The sequence below is a fragment of the Sorex fumeus genome, unplaced genomic scaffold (assembly GCF_029834395.1).
Source record: "Sorex fumeus unplaced genomic scaffold, SorFum_2.1 ptg000122l, whole genome shotgun sequence".
NCBI classification, from domain to species: Eukaryota; Metazoa; Chordata; class Mammalia; order Eulipotyphla; family Soricidae; genus Sorex; species Sorex fumeus.
The window spans coordinates 18374514-18393675 of record NW_026606179.1 but is presented as its reverse complement, the minus strand read 5'-3'; the positions used below and the strand labels follow the sequence as shown (position 1 = coordinate 18393675).

The 19162-nt window shown below is 53.6% G+C and overlaps 2 protein-coding genes across 2 annotated transcripts in view; both read right to left on the bottom strand.

The window, feature by feature from the left end:
• Positions 1-29: 29 nt before the first annotated feature.
• FBL (fibrillarin) lies at positions 30-9758 on the bottom strand. The gene is made up of 9 exons (XM_056135664.1): positions 9640-9758; positions 5344-5496; positions 5125-5256; positions 4943-5037; positions 4135-4305; positions 2914-3046; positions 1645-1757; positions 234-379; positions 30-130 (listed from the first exon to the last, which is right to left on the bottom strand). Exons 1-9 carry the CDS (start codon positions 9647-9649, stop codon positions 106-108), a joined length of 978 nt encoding a protein of 325 aa, XP_055991639.1. The 5' UTR covers positions 9650-9758; the 3' UTR covers positions 30-105.
• A 6820-nt stretch (positions 9759-16578) lies between these two features.
• Positions 16579-19162, bottom strand: part of FCGBP (Fc gamma binding protein) — a 42617-nt gene continuing 40033 nt past the window's right edge. The window contains exons 25-27 of the mRNA XM_056135642.1: positions 18947-19146; positions 17831-18214; positions 16579-16836 (exon numbers count right to left, since the gene is read on the bottom strand). Coding sequence (XP_055991617.1) covers positions 16579-16836; positions 17831-18214; positions 18947-19146 — 842 coding nt within the window. The remainder of the gene's footprint in view (positions 16837-17830; positions 18215-18946; positions 19147-19162) is intronic.

The following is a 19162-nucleotide window of genomic DNA, read 5'->3' as shown; positions in this document are numbered from 1 at the left end:
GCTAAGCAAATCAGCAGCAGACAGGGCAAACGGAGGAGTCTTTTAATATAAAAACACACGTGTAACAGTAGCAACACAATCTCAGAATCCGGATGGCGCTGGGCCTCAATTCTTCACCTTGGGAGGGGGCCTGCCGGAAGAAGGCGAGGAGGGGGAGTCAGCGCCTGCAGACGCCTTGGAGCAGGGCAGCCCCGCGGTTGGGGACAAAGGGGGACACAAGCCTCCCTGCTCACCTGTACACGCCCACGACCACCGCGTGATCTCTCTCGTAGGGCTCGAGGGTCAGCTGCTCCTGGGGCTTCATGTTCTCCTGCTGCATCTTCTTCACTTCCGAGGCAAACACGGCCTCTGCCGAGGCGGTGGAGTCGATGCAGTTGGCCTGCACAGGAGAGAAGGGCCGAGCCAAGCCTGTAGTGCGGTGCAGTGCGGCTTCGCTCTGTCCTGCTCTGTCTTGCACCAAAAGGCCTCGCTTTGCCCCAAGCTCAAGCACGTGCAGAGGGATTCACTGGCTTCTACTTTGGCTTGGATTTGGACTAGTAGTTTCAAGTCGCTCCTAAGTCAACTACATGCCTCTGGTTAAACTTTCTTTTCTCCACTCTATGTCCTCTCCACTAACAATAATTGTAAGGCCGTGGCTACTAAAATAAATGGAGCAAAAGGCTAGCGAGTGGTGAATAAGGTTGATGGGTACAGGGAGAGTTCTAGTCGGTTGTTTTTGGCCACACCCAGCAGTTGCTCGGGGTAACGTTACTCCTGGCTCTGCACTCAAGGACCATCACTCCTGGCAGGCTCAGGAAACTATGTGGGGTGGTCAGTCATGTGCAAGGCAAATACTCAACCTGTTATACTATCACTCTGGCCAAGCTTTGAACTTCAAAATGAGATTAAAAAATGGATGTACTAGTTGTACATGCCTTAATGCATGTGTACATAGTTTAATGGATGTCTTGGATTCAATCTCCAACTCCCCAAGGTTCTCTGAGCACCACCAGGAGTGACCCCTCAAAAACAGCACACTAGGTATGCCCTCAAAACAAATACCCATCCCACCCCACCCTCTCCAAAATTGCATCTATCGTTTAGATAGTTATATTCTATACCAGATTGTCCTGAACATTTTACATATATTGATAGACGTACCCTTTGCATCAACAGAGAAGAAAAATCATTTCTACTTTGTACTTTAAAGACTGACACAAGTCACTTGATCACACTTGACACAGCAAGATGGGATTCAAATTCAGTTGGCCAGGTGCCAGGAGTAATAGTACAACAGGCAAGGTGCTTGCCTTTCAAGAGGCTGACCCAGGTTCAATGACATATGGTCCCCTGAGCACTCTCAGAAGTTACCCCTGAGTAAGGACCCAAGAGTAATCCCTGTGCATTGCCAGGTGAGACCCAACAGTTGGCCAGACCCACAGATCATGAATTTGACCACCATGTTCTCAGCTTGTTTCAATCCAAAGCTGCTCGTTTTGGCAGACCTTTGCCATCAGCGTCTATTTGACTGACAGGAGGTGGACAGAGGGAGTAGAGGAGGAAAAGGCTAGAAGGGACCAAACTGGTTTGGGGGAAGGCAGGGAGATGGAGGATCCTTAGCTTCTGACTGCTTGACAGTTAAAAGCACTCCCCCAAGGCCCGCACCTTGATGGAAATCACAAAGTGTCCTCCATTCCGCAGGAAGGTGTGGGCATTCAGGGCTACAATCCGGGTCTGGTCTGGCTGGGCCACGTCGGCGAAGATCACATCCACCATTGCTAGGGAAAAATTAGTGGCAGTTGAAAGCTGGGCCCATGGGAACTTCCCAGTCCGCCCCAGCGGGTTCCCCACGTTCTCCCTGCCTCCAGGCTCCCACTACTTGACAGGCACCCCACCCCCATGGTGCCTCTCCAAGATGGGCCCAATCCCCACACTATGCATTCACTCCTCTTGTAAACTAGGTGACTCTACTCTGTGGCCAGTCCCGGGTGGGATAATAATAGACACAAACCAGACCCAATGGACTCTGCCCTGAGCCCACGCCCTGGTCTGGCGGCAAGACAGATTTGTCATCAAAAAAGTGAGCCGGTGAGCACGTCCAGACCAGAGCACCTGCAGGGCTGTCAATCACGGGCTGCAGGACAAAGGGTGTAGGCTGGGTCTAAGGAGGAAAACAGGAGGGAAAGAAAACCTGAGAATGCAAAGGAATTTTGGGCCAAAGAGAAAAAGTACAGTGGCTAAGGTGCTTGCCCTGCATGTGGCCGACTTGGGTTCGACCCTCTGAGCATGGCCCTAAGTGATCCCTGAGTGCAGAGCCAGGAGTAACCCCTGAGCACTGCAGGGCTGACCCCTCCTCTCAACAACACAAAACATAAAAAGAATACAAAGGAATGTGCTGTTCTCAGGGCTAACTCCCAGCTCTACTCACAGGGATCACTCAGGCATCAAAATGTTCCAGTTACAGGTGTGGGGTAGTGTGCTGCTCTTATGCTTTCAATTCATTTTTTTACTCTAATCTTCACTTGGGCTCCTCTGAAGGGCATACTATATTCCACTCCTGTTTTCTGGGTTCTGCTGTACTTGTTAAGGCATCGTGAAAGAGGCCCTTTCATTTTTGTTTGTGGGTGACACCAGCGATGCTCAGGGGACATATGGAATGCCAGCAATCGAACTCGGAACAGCCACACGCAAGGCAGATGCCCTACCCGCTGTACTATCGCTCAGGCCCCAAAAGAGGCTTTTAAACTATACACAGGCCCAGGACACGCAAGCAGGCCTTAGAGTAAAGGGGAGCTGGGGAATAGGCTGGGAGTTCGGAGAGTGATTCCGTCACCCCTCTCATCTCCGCAGACTCTGAGGCTTGCGTGTCGGGCCAAGGGGCTGCGTGGTCCTCAGGAAGCCCGGACTAGCCTGGCCTGCCCCACCGGGCCTCACCGATGAGCATGCGGTACTTGTGCGGGTGCCGGGCATCTTCAATCACCGGAATGATGTTGGTCCTCTTCTTGGCCAAGTTAATGAGGTCCCGGCCAGAGCGGTGGGAAAACTCAACTGCATAGACCAGACCATCCTGAAAGAAACCAAAGCGCTTCCTGAAACACCCAGATCACACACCGGAAGAAGGGAGACAGGTCAGCCGAGCATTCATGCTGGCGTTGGGTGCGGCTGGGATGGCTGGGTCTTACGGAGTCTGTTTTACAGGAGACTATACATGGACGTTCAAAGCAGTGAGCTGCCTGCCTGGCCAAAGGTTTTTCAATCTCACTCTGCATGCTCCAAGAGTCCAGGAGAGCAATGCAGGTTTTGAGTCAGACTCACACACACAGAGGAAGACCCTGCAGGGGGCAGGCACAGCGCCAAGGGCTTTCGGGAAATTAACTCTCAGCCCTTCCAAGGAGGTCAAGAAACTCACAGTTGGTTCTTTTATTCTCAAAGGCCTGCACCAGAGCTGGGGTTTTTCCCCCAGTCACCAAAGCACACAGCCCAGGGGGCCGGAGATATAGTACAGCAGAAACGGCGTTTGCTTTGCACTCGACCAATGAAGATTTGATCCCTGGCACCCTGTATGGCCCTGACTGCTGAATGCAGAGCCAGGAGTAACCCCTGAACATTGCCAGGTGTGACCCAACCCCCACCCTGCACCCCCAAACCAAAATAAAATAATAAAGCAAATGGCCCAGTCACAGAGAGAAGAGGTCTGGGTCCTCTAAGAGAGTCAATACAGCAGCTAGAGCGCTTGCTTACACATGAAGAACCTGGGTTCAATTTCTGGTACCACATCTAGTCCCCCAAGCTGTGCCAGGAGTGACCTCCAAGCCCTGAACACTGCAGGGTGTGGCCCCAAAACCCAAAGAAAAGGAGCCAAAAACCCAAGAGTTTCAGTACAGGGCATGGACACAGCACAAAGCTGAGTCCTTCTGTTCTTTCAGGAGAAACCAATGGCCGAGATTTGGGGGTACATGTGTCCAACCAACAGGCTGGGGTCTCTGGTCTCAGCTCCGGGACCCTCTAACCCTGAGGCCCCCTGACCCTCGGGCCTGAGGATGCTGGAGGAAGCTCTGGCAACTTCGGCAATCAGCTGGTCCAAGCTCCAGCTGTTCCTCAAAGACACCCCAGAGCGGGCAGGGCTGGGCCCCGCATCCCCCCCATTCCACTCACCGGCCCTACGATGTCAGAGACATGCGAGACAGTAGTGCCTGAAGCAGCGCCCAGGTAGAGCACTTTGCACCCAGGCTTGATGTGGATCTGGTCCACACCTCCCAGGATGGCTGCTGCCAACTTGGAGCGGAAGGGGTTCCATGCCCGGTACTCGACTTTGTCGTCTCCTTCCTGGATGGGGAGAGATGGGGATGGCCGTCAGCGGTGGAGCTCTGCTGCAAGAGTCCCGCCAAGAGGAGCTGAGGCCTCTATCATGGTCCTAGAGGGGAAGGCGGAGTGCCCAACAGGGGTGCAGCGCCCGTGTGCTCATGACTCAGGGGAAAAGGGGCCGTGACAGACAAACCAAGTGGCCAGAAGACCAACAGGTCCACTGGACAAGCACTGACGATGGCGGCACAATCCGTGTGCCAGCCCCTCTGCCCCTGGGAGCGACTGGTCCAGAAAGAGGCAATGAAGGACAGAAGCGGGAGACGGGCAGGCGCCAGGATGTGCCCCGAGAAGCAGAGGAGGAGATGGGGGCCGATAGGAAGGAGCAGAGGGGCTGGTCCCCTGACTATCCCCCCAGCCTTACCAGCAGGAATCAGGAAGAAAGGAAGCAGAGTCTGACCAGGAAAGTGAGTGTGTGTGTGTGGGGGGGGGGGGGGGGGGGGGGGGACACCAGATAGTGAGCTAGTGTGGGGTCTTCCCGCCACACCCTAGATGTGGGCCTGGAACCTGAAAGTCAGAGGGCCTGGTGGATTGTCTGGGCCGTTGGGGGGGGGGGGGGGGGGGCGGGATTGTGGACGGGACACAGGGAGCCTGCACTCACTGCAATGGACACTCTCTTCTCTCCGTACACCGACTCTCCCGGGACCAGGTTCTTGGTGACCAGAGCATCTTCCTTCCCTCGGCAAATGAAGACCCCTGGGGGAGGGGAGCAGAAGCGGGATGAGGGCTGGGCGCCCCCACCTTCCCAAGGACTTGGGCGGGCTCTCTGCCCCCGTCACTCACCCTCGTGCCGATGCGGCTCCACCACCACGTTCTTGCCCGACTGGCCTCCTCGCTTTCCACCCCGGCCGCGGCCTCGGTTGCCCCCGCCGGGCTGGAACCCACCATCGCCGCCCCCGCGACCGCCTCCGCCACCTGCACGGGAGTGGGCGGGGAGAGGGCCGTGAGCGGGAGACCCCAGCCCTCCCCGCACCCCTCTCCCCACCGTCACCCCCAACTCACCTCGTCCTCCACCTCCACGGCCTCGGCCTCCTCGGAAGCCGCCCCCACGGCCGCGGCCTCCGAAGCCCCCACGGCCCCCTCGGCCGCCACCGCGGCCTCCTCGGTCTCCAAAGCCCCCGCGGCCCCCGAAGCCGCCCCCACGGGGGCTGAACCCTGCAGGGAAGCAGAGAAGGGGTCAGGGTCCCGGCACGTGGGGCGTCGGAGGGGTGCCCCGAGCTTGGCCAGGCAGCTGGCAAGCTTCCTGGTCCACAAGGAAGCGGTGCTCCCGGTGCAGACAAGAGAAACTGGGGCGCAGCAAGCGGGCAGCGGGTGGCAGACACGGTCCGACCCCCCCTGTACCCCATATGTCCCCTGCAGCACCTCAGGGGTGTGGAGAGGGGTAGGGGTGGGGACTGTTTGGGGGGGTGTGCAACCTGCAAAGAAGTGGGGGTGGGGGGATGCGACTCTACTTTGATTCCCAGAACCTTTGACTACCAGAACCCATCCCTGAGCCCCTCCCACTGCAAACCCCCAAATCAAACCAAACAAAGAGCCCAGGGAGAGACTGTTTGCATTACACTAGGATCGAGTACCACCCTTCATACACTGCTCAAAGCTGACAATTTTCCTGGAGGGAATAGAGTCCGTATTTGAATTTTTTGGTTGTTTTATACATTTTTGTTTATATATATACATTTTTGGGCGGATAGTTTTAAATATCCCTTCCCTCCCAAATAAGGTAAAGGTAAAGGTAAAGGCCCTCCCGTTGTTCGTCGATTTGCTCGAGCGGGCCCAGTAACGTCTCCATTGGAGACTTTGTTGTTACTGTGTCTGGCGTATTGAAGACTGCTCGGTAGCTTGCCGGGCTCTCCGAGAGGGGCGGAGGAATCGAACTCGGGTCGGCCGTGTTGGTTGCGTGCAAGGCAAACGCCCTACCGCTGTGCTATCGCTCCAGCCCCCCCTCCCAAATAATAATAATAATAATAATAATAAATAATAATCCCGTGAGCTCCATAAGTATGAAAGCTGGTTCTGATCTCAGTTGGTGCCAAGGATTCTCTTCCCTGGAGCGAGGAATCATCAGCTCAGCTGAAGGTGCCCAGGCCCTGCGGGGCGGGTCTGGCTTCCCTCCCAGCCACCGCGCCCTCTGCTGCCTGCAGCCGGCACTGCAGCCCAAATCTTCCCTTCAGCTCGTGAAAAAATGAAACCAAAAAGACACCGAGGTGGGGGGGTATTTTTCCAAGACCCTCTGTGGGGATGCGGAGGAGTATGGCTCCCTGGCCCCACTCCAGGCACCTAGGAATTCTGGGGTAGAGCATACGCTCTTGTGTGTGTATGTGTACACATATGCAACCTGTGTACGATTGTCAGGACACTGCCACCAAGTGTGTGTGTTCGGGGACACTGCAGTGACAATGCTACCCTTCACCTACTAAAAAAAAAATATCAACTGGCGGGGGGCGGGCAGGAAAGGTTCTGTATGGGAGTCAAAGTCCAGCTGCATCCCCCCACCCCCACTTCTCTGCAGGTTGCATCCCCCCAAGATAATCCCCACCCCTACCCCTCTCCAAATTCTGCTGTCCCAACCGCCTGCCTGGAAGGTGCATACATGTTCCTCCCTCAGAAGGGCCTTTTTGGGGGGTCCTCCTGTCCCCCTGTGCTGATATTTGTTTTCTGTCAATGATCAGACAGGGTGATTTTGTTTGGCTTTTTGGGCCACACCCAGCAGTGCTCAGGGGCTGCCTCTTGGCTCTGTGCTTAAGGCGATGCATGCCAGGTAAAAGCACCTGATCCCCAGAACCATCTCTCAGGCCCCAGGCACAGTATGGCCAGTCTACCTCTCCTGCAGGAACCAAGCTCAGCACGCCATGGAGGGCTACTGGGCCTGCAGGGTGTCTGGCCCAAGTACAGGTGCCATTGAGCTGTCAGGGACTTGTAAGCCCCGAGTTCTACCCCTGGTTAAAGTCCCTTGTTCACTCTGAAGGCAGATAACTGGAGGTGCAATGGGGTGGGGGTGGGGGGGAGCACTCAGAGGCCACATACATGGGCAAAGGTTCGGGTCACCCTGACCACATTGTAAGACAGATCCTGCAGCACCCACCTCCAAGACTTGTAAATATCCATCAGCAAACCTGAAGATACACATGAACGCACGGCCAGGCACCCCGTTTCTGAGCACCCCCCTTCTATTGCGGAAAAGCTACCGCACCCCAGTCTCACACAGGAGTGCTGGGTGTGGGTTCCTTGGTTCGTTCTCATTTAAAACCTGGGCTTCCCCATCTCAAAAACTGGCTGAGGAATAGCTCAAGGGGCTGACTGCTGGCTTCTCATGTGGGAGGCCCAGGTTTAGCAACCAGAACCACACGATGCCCTGAGCACCACCAGGCGTCACCCCAAACTATCGCTCCCAAAGACAACTCCACCCTAGTCCTCCTTCTACACATCCAAATCCTCCTCCTTCCACCACAAACAGTAGCCTCCGCTTCCAAATAGAGATAGGACAGTGGACAAAGAAAATCGTGGGTTGAGTCCCCTGCACTGCATGTGGTTCTCCAACCCTGTTAGAGGTGATTCTTGGACACAGAGCTAGGAGTCAGCCCTGAGCAATGCTGGGTGTGATGTCCCAACTGTGTCGGTCTGTCAGCCATGGCCACATGGAGGCCCAACTTGTAGTCTGTGGGGAGGTCCAACCTGCACTTTTATCAGAAGATCCCCAAACAATGAAGACAGGGAACTGGGGAAGGGCCTGGTTCACCCAAATCCCCTTCATGAGTACACCCACTGCCCCACCTCCATGCCCCCAGATGAAGCCATTTTGCCACAGGCACAAGTCAAGAGGAGAAAAAAAACCCTCCAGGACTGATTTTGGTTGGGTCAAAGGACAATACAGTGAATAGGGCACTTGCCTTGCACACAGGGCTGACCTAGGTTCAATCCCCAGTACCACAGATGGTCCCCTGAGCCCAACCAGGAGTGATCCCTGAACATAGAGCCAGAGTAAGCCCTGAGCCCTGCCAGGGGTGTCCAAAAAAACAAAAACACAAAAAACAAACAAACAAAAAAGGCCCTTTTCACCAGTAGTAGCAGTGACAGGTCATAGTAGAAGACTTTTCCAAGTGAGGGGGTGCAAGGAGTGGTGTTAGAAAAAAAATTAAAAGAATCTAATTTGGGTCCCCTGAAAAAAAAAAGCCAGTATTATGCCAAGCACTGTGCTATTTTTTTCTAGCTTTCTCAGAGAACTGACATATTGTATGAAGAGTACAACATTACACTTTCTGCAAAAAGATGATCACTTTGCCCTTAAACTACAGCTGGTTAACTTTATTTTCTTGGTTAGGGAAACTGAGGATTAGAAAGGGAAAGCTATCTGCTCAAGGTCACACAGCAGATTGGTAAGTAGAGTCCAGCATTGATACTTAGAAGCCATAAATACTCAGGAGCCTCTTCAGCTGTCAAACATCAGGCCTCCCCTTTCTGTCATGAGACACGAGGTGGGATTATCACAATCTCCAGGAAAATCCAATATAGAACCATTCCAGCCCAAGGGGGAAAATCCAATATAGAACCACTCCAGCCCAAGGGGGAAAATCCACTCCAGAACCATTCCAGCGCCGGGACTAACGTCGCTCCCGCCCAAACCTATCCCGGGCGCGAGGGCCAATTTCCCAACTACAAAGCCACTCTCATCATAAAAACTCTTATCTTCTCCTCGGGGACCCGCCCCCCTCGGGAAGAGAGGAGGGCGGCAAAGCGGGCCATCGGGAGCCACGCACCAGCAGGCGGGGCGGAGGGTGAACCCTCCACTCTGCCGCGTGGAGAAGCTGGGCTCGGGTCAAGAGGTCGCCGGCAGTAGCAGTGACAGGGGAAGCAAACGCGGAGATGAAGGGGGGTGCCCCCGATCTAGCGCCTAGAGCCAAAGTCTGGGATTCTCCCGCGGGGGACCAAAACATTCTCAAAAGCCACGCCCTGCGGCTGCAAGCCCTGACTCCCACGAGGGGAACAGGAAGCACCTCAAAACGCCCAGTGAGTACTTCGACTCCGATCCGGGCCCCTCGCGCCTCCCCTCCCGCAAATCCTAGGTGCAAGGCAGCTCGACTCACGGCTGTGACCTCGGAAGCCAAGGAAATCAAACATCTCCAGACCAAAACCCCCGGGTTCGGGCTCAGGATCGGTCAGGGGCAGAAGCAAGCCCCGCTCCCTACCGGGGACAGGAGCCCTGTAGGTGCAGCACCGCTGCGCCCCACTCCTCCCACGGCGGCCGAGCACCCCCACTCCCACCCAGGCCCCCGACCCGGATTGCCCCACCCCGGCCCGTACCTGGCTTCATGGCGTGCACGGAGCTGCGCGGCGTCCGGGGAGACACGAGTCTAGGGATTCCGCACGTGGGACGGCGCGCAGGCGCGCAGCGACGTCGCGCGCGCGAGACGTCACCCCGCAGCCCCGCCCCACGGTACGGCCCGCCGCGGTGGGCGGAGCCTCCGGAGGCCCCGCCCCTCCGATTTCATCCCGGGTCACCGCTGTGGCTGTCGCGGCTGTCCATGAGCTCCCGAGTCACCAGATTCCTGGCCAAGGCTTCGCAAGGGCCGGATTCTCTTGTTTCCTACTGAAGACACTTTTACGGCTTCCAAAGACTTCCCTGGTCTATTTCCATCCCCAGAAACACGGATCAATTCCTTGTTCTCGATAAATCTATCAGGTTTTTAAATTTTATACTTATTAATTTATTAGGGTTTTTAGTTTTTTCAGAATTTAGGGTTTTTTTAAAAAGTTTTTATTTTAAATTTATTTTAATTTATTTTATTTATTATTTATCTTGGGCTGGAGCGATAGCACAGCGGATAGGGCGTTTGCCTTGCACGCGGCGGACCCAGGTTCGATTCCTCTGTCCCTCTCGGAGAGCCTGGCAAGCTACCGAGAGTATCCCGCCCGCACGGCAGAGCCTGGCAAGCTCCCCATGGCATATTGGATAAGCCAAAAACAGTAACAGCCAGTCTACTGGTGCCCGCTCAAGCAAATTGATGAACAACTGGATGACAGTGATACAGTGCTATTTATTTATCTTACAGCCGTAAGCTAGACCATAAAACAAATAAACCTCCACCTTCTCAGGGGCCCATTTTCTAACAGGGGCAGCAGGGGTACATAATAAACATGCTGTAAGGATTTAAGTAGGTCGGAGTACAGAAGGCTGGAGTGTGTGCTTTTTGGCCGCGCTGAAGCCAGGGGTTTAATCCTCAGCATCTCACAATCCTCCAAAGAGCTGGCTTCAGGGAGTGATCTGAACACAGCATCAGGACCTATTTTGGGTGTGATCCAAAACCAATCAGTAACCAAGAAGGCATTAAATGCTTAGCAATAATGCAGCAGGTAGGGTGGTTGCCTTGCATACAAATGACCTGGGTTTAGTCCCAGGCACCCGATATGGTCCCCTGAGCCCACCAGGAATGATCCCTGAGCACCATTAGGTGTGAACCAACTAAATAAATACATACTAAGTAAATACCAACTAAATAAATAAAATAGGAAACCTCGTCGTCGTCGTCCTCCTCCTCCTCCTCCTCCTCCTCCTCCTCCTCTTCCTCCTCCTCCTCTTCCTCCTCCTCCTCCTCCTCCACCACCACCACCAGGAATAATCCCTGAGCACCATTAGGTGTGAACCAACTAAATAAATACATACTAAGTAAATACCAACTAAATAAATAAAATAGTAAACCTCCTCCTCCTCCTCCTCCTCCACCTCCTCCTCCTCCTCCTCCTCCTCCTCCTCCTCCTCCTCCTCCTCCTCCAGTTTTGGACCTGGAGGTGCTCAGGGGTTATTCCTGGCTGTACACTCAGGGGATCACACCAGCCCAGGGACCATATGGGGTGCCATGGTCTGAACCCTGTTGGGCCTAGTGCAAGGCAAGTGCCCTACCCCCGTACTCTCCTTCCTGCCCCTCTCAGTACTTCCTTTTTTCCTGCACTAACCACCCTTCCCTGTCCCTTGAAGGCAAATTCTTTCCCTACAGCCCTTCCCAGCCCTTTCCATCATTCCTGCCCCCTCACCCCTGCTTAGAAACCCTTCTTTCTACCTCCTCCCAAAACCCCTAGCCAAATATTAGAGCAAAGGATTTTGGGAGCACCCTTAGCACCCAGGAAATGATAGGGGATATGGGAGCTCTGTGACAGGTATGGGACACAGTTTTGCATCCTATTGTGTCACAGTCGCGCCCCCCGCCCAGCCCTGCCTGACCCCCTGGCCATTTCCACTCCTGTTGAAGCACTGGGAGAGGCTCATTATCACTCCCCCTGGGAAATATGCCCAGCCATTCTCTTTCGTTCCACTGTTCCATCTGCTTCCCTTCTCAGATTATCCCCGTCCAATGTTCCCTTTCCCCCTCACCCCCAGTTTTAAACTACCACAGCAGGAGGGGCCCCATGGATTCATGAAGGAAATTTCTGGAGAGATGGTGGTGATATTCTGTGTGTGGGTAAGGCCTGGGGTCACATTATTTAAAACCAGTCACTTAGCTTGTTTGTTTTTGGGTTACACCCCACAGTGCTCAAGGCTTCCTCCTGGCTCTGTGCTCAAGGATCACTCCAAGTGGAGCACAGAGGACCACATGTATATCGAATCTGTGTCAGCTGTGGGCAAGGCAATTGCCCTACCTGCCATATTACTGCTTCGGTCCAAAACTAGTTCTTCTTTTTTTTTTTATAAGCATCAGATTTTTATTTTTCCCATTGTCCTTATTCTTTTATTTTTTAAATTGAATTGCAGTGAGAAACACAGTTACAAAGGTGTTCATGATTGGGTTTCAGTCATGTGTTCCAACACCAGTCCCTTCACCAGGTGTACATTTCCCACCACCAATGGCCCCGGTTTTCCTTCCCCCAACCCATCGGCCTCTATGGCAGGCACTTCTCTTCTCTCCCTCCCCTTTCCCCCCTTTTGGGCATTATAAACCAGTTCTTCTTCTTCTCCTTCTCCTTCTCCTTCTCCTTCTCCTTCTCCTCCTTCTTCTTCTTCCTGTGAGCTACAAGCTACACTTACAAAATTTTCATGTTTGAGTTTCAGTCATACAATGATCGAACACCCATCCCTTCACCAGTGTACATTTTCCACCACAAATGTCCCCAGTATCCTCCCCTTCGTTCTTCTATGGCAGACAATTTCCCCCTTTCTCTCTACTTATGGGCATTATGATAAACCAGTTATTCTATTTTTTTTTGGGGGGGGGAGGGTCATACCTGGCAATACACAGTGGTTATTCCTGGCTCATGCACTCAGGAATCACTCCTGGCGGTGCTCTGGGGACCGTATGAGATGCTGGGAATTGAACCCAGGTCGGTTGCATTGAAGGCAAATGCCCTACCTACTGTGCTATCGCTCTGGCCCCTAAGCCAGTTATTCTTAAAATGTGCATCTTCCACTGTATATTTTAATCCCCAACCCTGCCAGGAGTCATCTGTGAGCCCAGAGCCAAGAATAATCCCTGAACACTTCCAGTTGTGGCCCTCAAACAGAAGCAAAGCAAGCAAACAAACAAATAAATATAAGGGCCTGGAGCCAAAGTGATAGTACAGTGGGTAGAAACCTTGCCTTGACCCAGATTTCATCCCTGGCACATCAAACAGTCCCTGGCCCCACTAGGACTGATTCTTGAATATAGAGCCAGGAATAAGCCGAGTAACCCGAGTGCCACTGGGTGTGGCCCTAAACAACCAACAACAACAACAATAAGCACATATACACAGCTATATGGCTGGAGAGATAGTACCATCAGCAATGCACTTGCCTTACACAGCCAACCAGGTTTGATCCCCATCATATGCTCCCTGAATCCCTCCAGGAGTGATCCCTGAGGGCAGAGTCAGCAATAAGCCCTGAGCCGGGAGTAATCCATAAACAGTCAGGTGTGGCTCCCTGCACCCCTCAACTGTTGGGAAACAACTTCTCTTGGCTTCCACATTCTTCAACTGTCATTCTATCTTTGCCCATTTTGACGAGGGGCGTGAGTTTGGGTCACACCCTGCAATGCTCAGGGGCTTTTACTGGCTCATTGCTCGTGAAGGACCCCTGGTGGTGTGTTGGAGGAACACACATAAATCGGATAAACCTGGCTTGGCTTTAGGCAAAGCATGTTTGCCTTACCCTCTGCATTCTTTCTCCGATTTCTTTACCAAGAATCTCAGGGAAATAATTGACTGTGATTACTGCCCCCTCTTCTCCTAGGGTTTTCTCTCCACCAGATCTCTTTTCACAAGTCTGAATCTCCACAGTGTAAGCCCTTTTGCACTGTTCCATTCTCATCCTACACAGCCATCAACAGTGCCTGTCACGTCCATCTTTTTGCTTACTATGCCTTCTCCACGTGGTCCTCATGTATCTCATCTTTACCCAGTGTCCCCCCTAAGTCCCCTAGTACAGCCATTCTTGCTGACTTCCTCTGTGTTTTGCACTGGCCCCCTCCATGTCTTGGTCACTTCATTTTATAATATTGCAGGGAACATTGTGGGGCGGGGCATACCCGGTGGTGCTCAGGGTTTACTCCTGGCTTTGCGCTCAGGGATCACCCTTGGTGGGGTGAAGGGACCCTATGGGTTGCTGGGAATTGAACCTGGGTCAACCACAGGCAAGGCAAGCACTCTGCCCTCTATACGATCACTTCAGCTCATTCAGAGATTATGCCTTAATCACCTCCTTTTCCATCTGTGTTTATCTCCTTGATGGCTCATCCACTCTCACTGAGTTAAAAAAAAAGCACCTGGAAGGCTGGAGAAATAATACAGTGGGTAAGGTGCTTGCCTTAAACCTGACCCAGGTTCAATCCCTGGCATCCCATATGGCCCCCAGAGCACCACCAGGAATAAACGTGAGTATTGCCAGCTGTGGCCCCCAAACGAGACAAGAAATACTGTGCATACCAGGGTCAGGTATATGCACAGGTAATCCCAGAGGCTCTCTGGGACCCCTTGCAGCCCAACAGTGTGTGATCTCCAGCTTCCCACCAGGCACGCACAAGCACCACCACTCAAATGTGAGAGGGTGGGTGAGCCCGGGGCAAGGAGAGCACTTGCCAGCAAGCACATGGAGCACTGAGGGCTGGATGTATGTGAGCAGTATGTCAAGAGGATTGTTGGTGAGCAAGCATGCAAATGCATCACGTGCCACCCAGTGAACTACAAGCAGCATATGCAAGTAGCACAGTGAAGTGTGTGCGGCCGTGCAATGCCACAACAGAATGAAAGGGTGGCAGCAGGCTGCGGTGCAGTACTTTGAAGAACCTGATTCTCATGTGTTTTCAGCATCTTTTTTCTGTTTCATTTTGGTTTTTGGGTTTTGACTCCAGGCTTTTTTATGCCTGGCTCAGCCCTCAGGAATCACTCCTATCAGGGCTCAGGGAACCAAATGGAGTTCCAGGTATTGAACCCAGGTCAGCCACAGGTAAGGCAAGTGCTCTACCCACTGTGCTATCTTTATGGTCCCAAGGTGGCATTTGGGAGGTGACTAGCATAGGAAGTTGGTGCCCTCGACAATAGGATTAGTGCCCTGTGAGAAGCTCCAGAGAACTCTCTCTCCTTTCTGTGATATTTGGAACAGTTCCAAAGAGGGCTGTTGGGAAACCAGGCCCCCTTAAGAAACCCCATCCCAGCGCTTAGATTTCCTATTCTTCAGAGCCCTAAGAAACAAACTCTGGGGGCTGGAGTAATAGTACAGTGGGTAAGGTGTTTGCCTTGCACGTGGCTGACCCGGGTTAGATTCCTGGTATCCCAAATGATCCCCTGAGCACCACCAGGAGTAATTCTGAGTGCAGAATAACCCCTGAGCATCACCAGTTGTGGACTCACCCCCCTCCCGAAAAAAAGAAAAATGAAATGAATTCTGGGCATTTCACTTATTTTGCTTTTGGGACCATACCTGGCAATGCTCAGGTTTACTCCTAGCTCTGCTCTCAGAGAAATGAAGTAAGTTCAAGTTAGCAGAAAAGTAGGTGGCTGCTGACAGCTGGGAAGCACAGTGAGGGGCCAGGATGCCCTGGACACAACCTGCACCACTGTCCTCACTGTCCCCTTTAAAGGAAATTTGCCTACCCCCAATTAACCACTCAAAGCTAGCTGCATAACCTTTGGCTTCTGTACCATAATTGTGCTGGCTTGCTTTTTAGCTAATGAGAAATTTGCTTGATGGAGCCAAGCAGAATGTGATAAGGAATGTTTAAAATTTTTTCCTGGGGGGCGGAGTGATAGCACAGCAGGTAGGGTGTTTGCCTTGCATGTGGCCGACCTGGGTTTGATTCCCAGCATCCCATATTGTCCCTCGAACACCGCCAGGAGTAATTCCTGAGTACAGAGCCAGGAGTAACCCTGGCTGTGAACCCCCCCCCCCAAAAAAAAAACACCACTTTGCCTGGACCCAGCTTCTGCTGCTGTTTAGTACATGGGGCCTGTTGCTCCAAGGCTGGGAAGCCCCTGCTGGTCACTAAAGGCTCTTTAGTTTGACAGACAAGTGCACTCAAGGCTTCTTGGAAAATTCTCACTCTGTGACATCATAAATCACTCCTGGCCAGACTCGGGAAACCACATGGGATGCCAGGGATTGCGAGCTTGGGTTGGCCACGTGCAAGGCAAGAGCCCTACCCACTGTCCTATTGCTCTGCCCCTGTATTCTGGTCATTTCTATGCTACCCTGGTCATTTCTACGGCAAATTGTTCTAGCTGCTCAAGCTGTGAACACATATGAGGTTGGAAGTGGAAAACTGAACGTGTTCCGGCGATAAATCCTACTTCTCTGTCATCTCTCCATCTCCTACTCCATCCTTCCATCCAACTGTTCATCCTCTCATTTCCCCTTGGCATCATCTTCCACTGCCCCCGCTCTGCCCTCCCCCACTCCAGCCATCCATGCTGCCGTGCATCCACCCTCACCTCCCATAAACGGATCTCATGTCAGATTCCCCAGGCCCGTGGCACTCGCTGAGTTGGGAGGGAGGTCAGGGACGAACAGGCATGAGCCACGCACATCGGCAGTGTACAGTCTTTATTGAATGCTTGAGTCAGCCAGAGGGGCTCACTCGGGGGTGGGGTGGGTGGGAAACACTATGGACAAGGGAAAGACTGTGAGGACGCAGGGTCCGGGGAGATCACGTCCTGAAGTCCTCTTGTCCAGCGGATCAGGCATAGCTGTGAGAGACAGACACTCAGCACTTCCTCTGGTCACTGGTCCCCACTCCCTCCACCCTCTCCAAGTGGACCCAGATCCCCCACCCCGGACCCTCACCAGGAGGAGAAGTCAGGCGCTCTCCAGGTCTGGTCTTGGGGTTTGTCGTTGGCTTGGTCCCCATCAAAGTTTCCACAGGCCCCGCACAGCATGCCTGCATGGGTCTGCCCGACCATTACATCCAGCTTCCCGCTGGGATGGAACTGGACCCGAACTCCTCCCTTCTGCTGCACCACCATCGAGCCGTCGGGCTGGCGGGTCACTGAGATAGATGTCAGCACCTTGGCAGGCAGGTTCACCTGGACGCCGTTCACCTGGGGGGAGCGGGAGGTGGGCACAGAGTTGAGGTCAACCAGAGCCACACACTGGTTGGTGGGGAAGGGGGTGAGGGAATTCCACGTGTGTGTCGGGGGTGCACATGCTCTTGAATCCCTCACTTCTGCAACAGTCAAACTATGAGTGACCTGCTCAGAGAGGATCATGTGACAAGGAACTGAAGCTGCTGGTCCAAGGCCAACTGAATGGGGACATTCACCTTCCACCCTGCTGTACCACTTCTCCAGCCTCCACTTTAATTTAAAAATTTGGGGGCCACATCTGGTGGTGCTCAGAGACTATTACTGGCTCTGTGCTCAGGTGTTACCTCCTGGTGGTGCTCAGCGAACCATAAGCAGTGCTGGGGTTGAAGCCCAGCAGCTGAGTGCTGGAAAGCAGGTGCCTTCACCCCTCTACTATCCCTCCAGCCCTGGGGTATTGTCCTTTGCTTCTTAAGAAGTCAACAGAGGAGCTGGAGCGATAGTACAGCGGATAGGGCATTTGCCTTGCACGCGGCCAACCTGGGTTCGATTCCAGGCATCCCATATGGTCCCCTGAGCACTGCTAGAAGTGATTCCTGAATGCAGAGCCAGGAATAACCCCTGTGCATCCCCGGGTGTGACCCCAAAACGGAAATAAAAAAGAGAAAAGAAAAGAAATCAACAGAGCAGGGACCAGAGTGATAACACAGTGGGTAAGGCATTTGTCTTCATGTGTCCAACCCAGGTTCATCCCCAACATCCCATATGGCCCCCCAAGCACCACCAGGAGTGATTCCTGAGCATTGCTGGGTGTGGCCCCCAAATAAATAAACAAAAAATCAGCAGGACAATGTGTGGGGCTAGAAATCTTGAGACAAAGATGAATTCAGAGACCTCAGAAAGCTGAAGGAGAACTTTGAGAGTGAAATGGAATAGACATTTCTCTCCATGTGGGGAGAAGTAGCAGGGGGGAGACAGCCCCCCATCCCCACCAGCCTGCACCCACACTTACCCACACGCCATTGCTGGGGGTCAAGGTCACTAGCCCGTCCTGGAAGAAGACGTGTACCAGGCGCACAGCCTCCAGCTTGTCATGGCAGCTGTGGACATCAGCCAGCACTCGGTACCAGGGGATGATGTCCTTGAGTCCCGGGCAGCGGGAGGACACCTCATAGACGCCGGGGGAGGTGATGGTGTTTTTGAAGCCGTCAAAGGTGGTGAGTTTGCCGCCCGGGGAGAGGGAACAGAGATCGTGGGGGACCCAGCAGTCCCGGGACCCGGCTTGGACTTCACAGGTGAGGTTCTGTGGGCAACCGGCTGCCTGGCAGCTCAGGAGGCCGCTGGCAGAGCAGAAGCAGCGCTTGCTGCAGTCCGAGCTCAGCAGAGAGGTGTTGGTCTGTGTGCGGAAGGAGGCTGTGTCATGGCGGGCAGGCCCAACAGACGAAACTGCCTTCCCCTTCCTCTTATGGCTTGGCCTTCATTATGGTTATCATTCTCATCATCATTTTTGGGGGGCTTCCACACCCAGTGATGCTCCGGGGTTACTCCTGGCTCTACCTTCAGGAATGATTCTTGATGCTGCTCAGACTAGGGGTGGCTGCATGCAAGGCAAGCTCCTTACTCACTGTACTATCTCTCTAACCTCTACTACTTATTTATTTTTGGGTTTTGGGCCCCACCTGGAGGTGCTCAGGGCTTCCTCCTGGCTCTGCACTCAGGAATGACTCCTGGTGGTGCTCAGGGGACCATACAGGATGCCGAGGAATTGTACCTGGGTTGTCCCTGTGCAAGGCAAATGCCCTCCCTGCTGTACTATCACTATGGCTCCTATTATTATTATTATTTTTTTAAAAATTTTTCCATGCCAGGGATGGAACCCAGGGCCTCACACATGCAAGACCAGTGCCTTAGCCTATGTCACTGTGTCCCCAACTGTGTCCTCTCTACCTCTCTATCTTTCGTTTCCTTGGTGATTGGCCACAGCAGCCAACGAGCAAGATGCTGTTACCAGGTCACACAGCTGGGGCAGGTGACGGCTCCTCTGTCCCCGTCCCAGGGGAAGCAACTCAGAGACTCAAAGTCTCTATCCAGCTCCTCCACCCTCCTGCGTGACTTGGCCCTGGCTCACCGGCAAATATCGGCCGTCCACAGAGCAGCCGCAGTCCTGGATGGGGATGCAGACACCCTGGGAGAGCAGGAAGCGGTCGTTGCACTCACAGCCCTCAAAGCAGCGGCCCGTGCAGCCTGTGAGGCCGGAGACACCAGCACACGATCCCTGGCACGTGTGGGTGCAGATGGAGTAGTGGCTGTTGGCCGGGCACTGCAGCGCTGCAGGGAGAAGGGG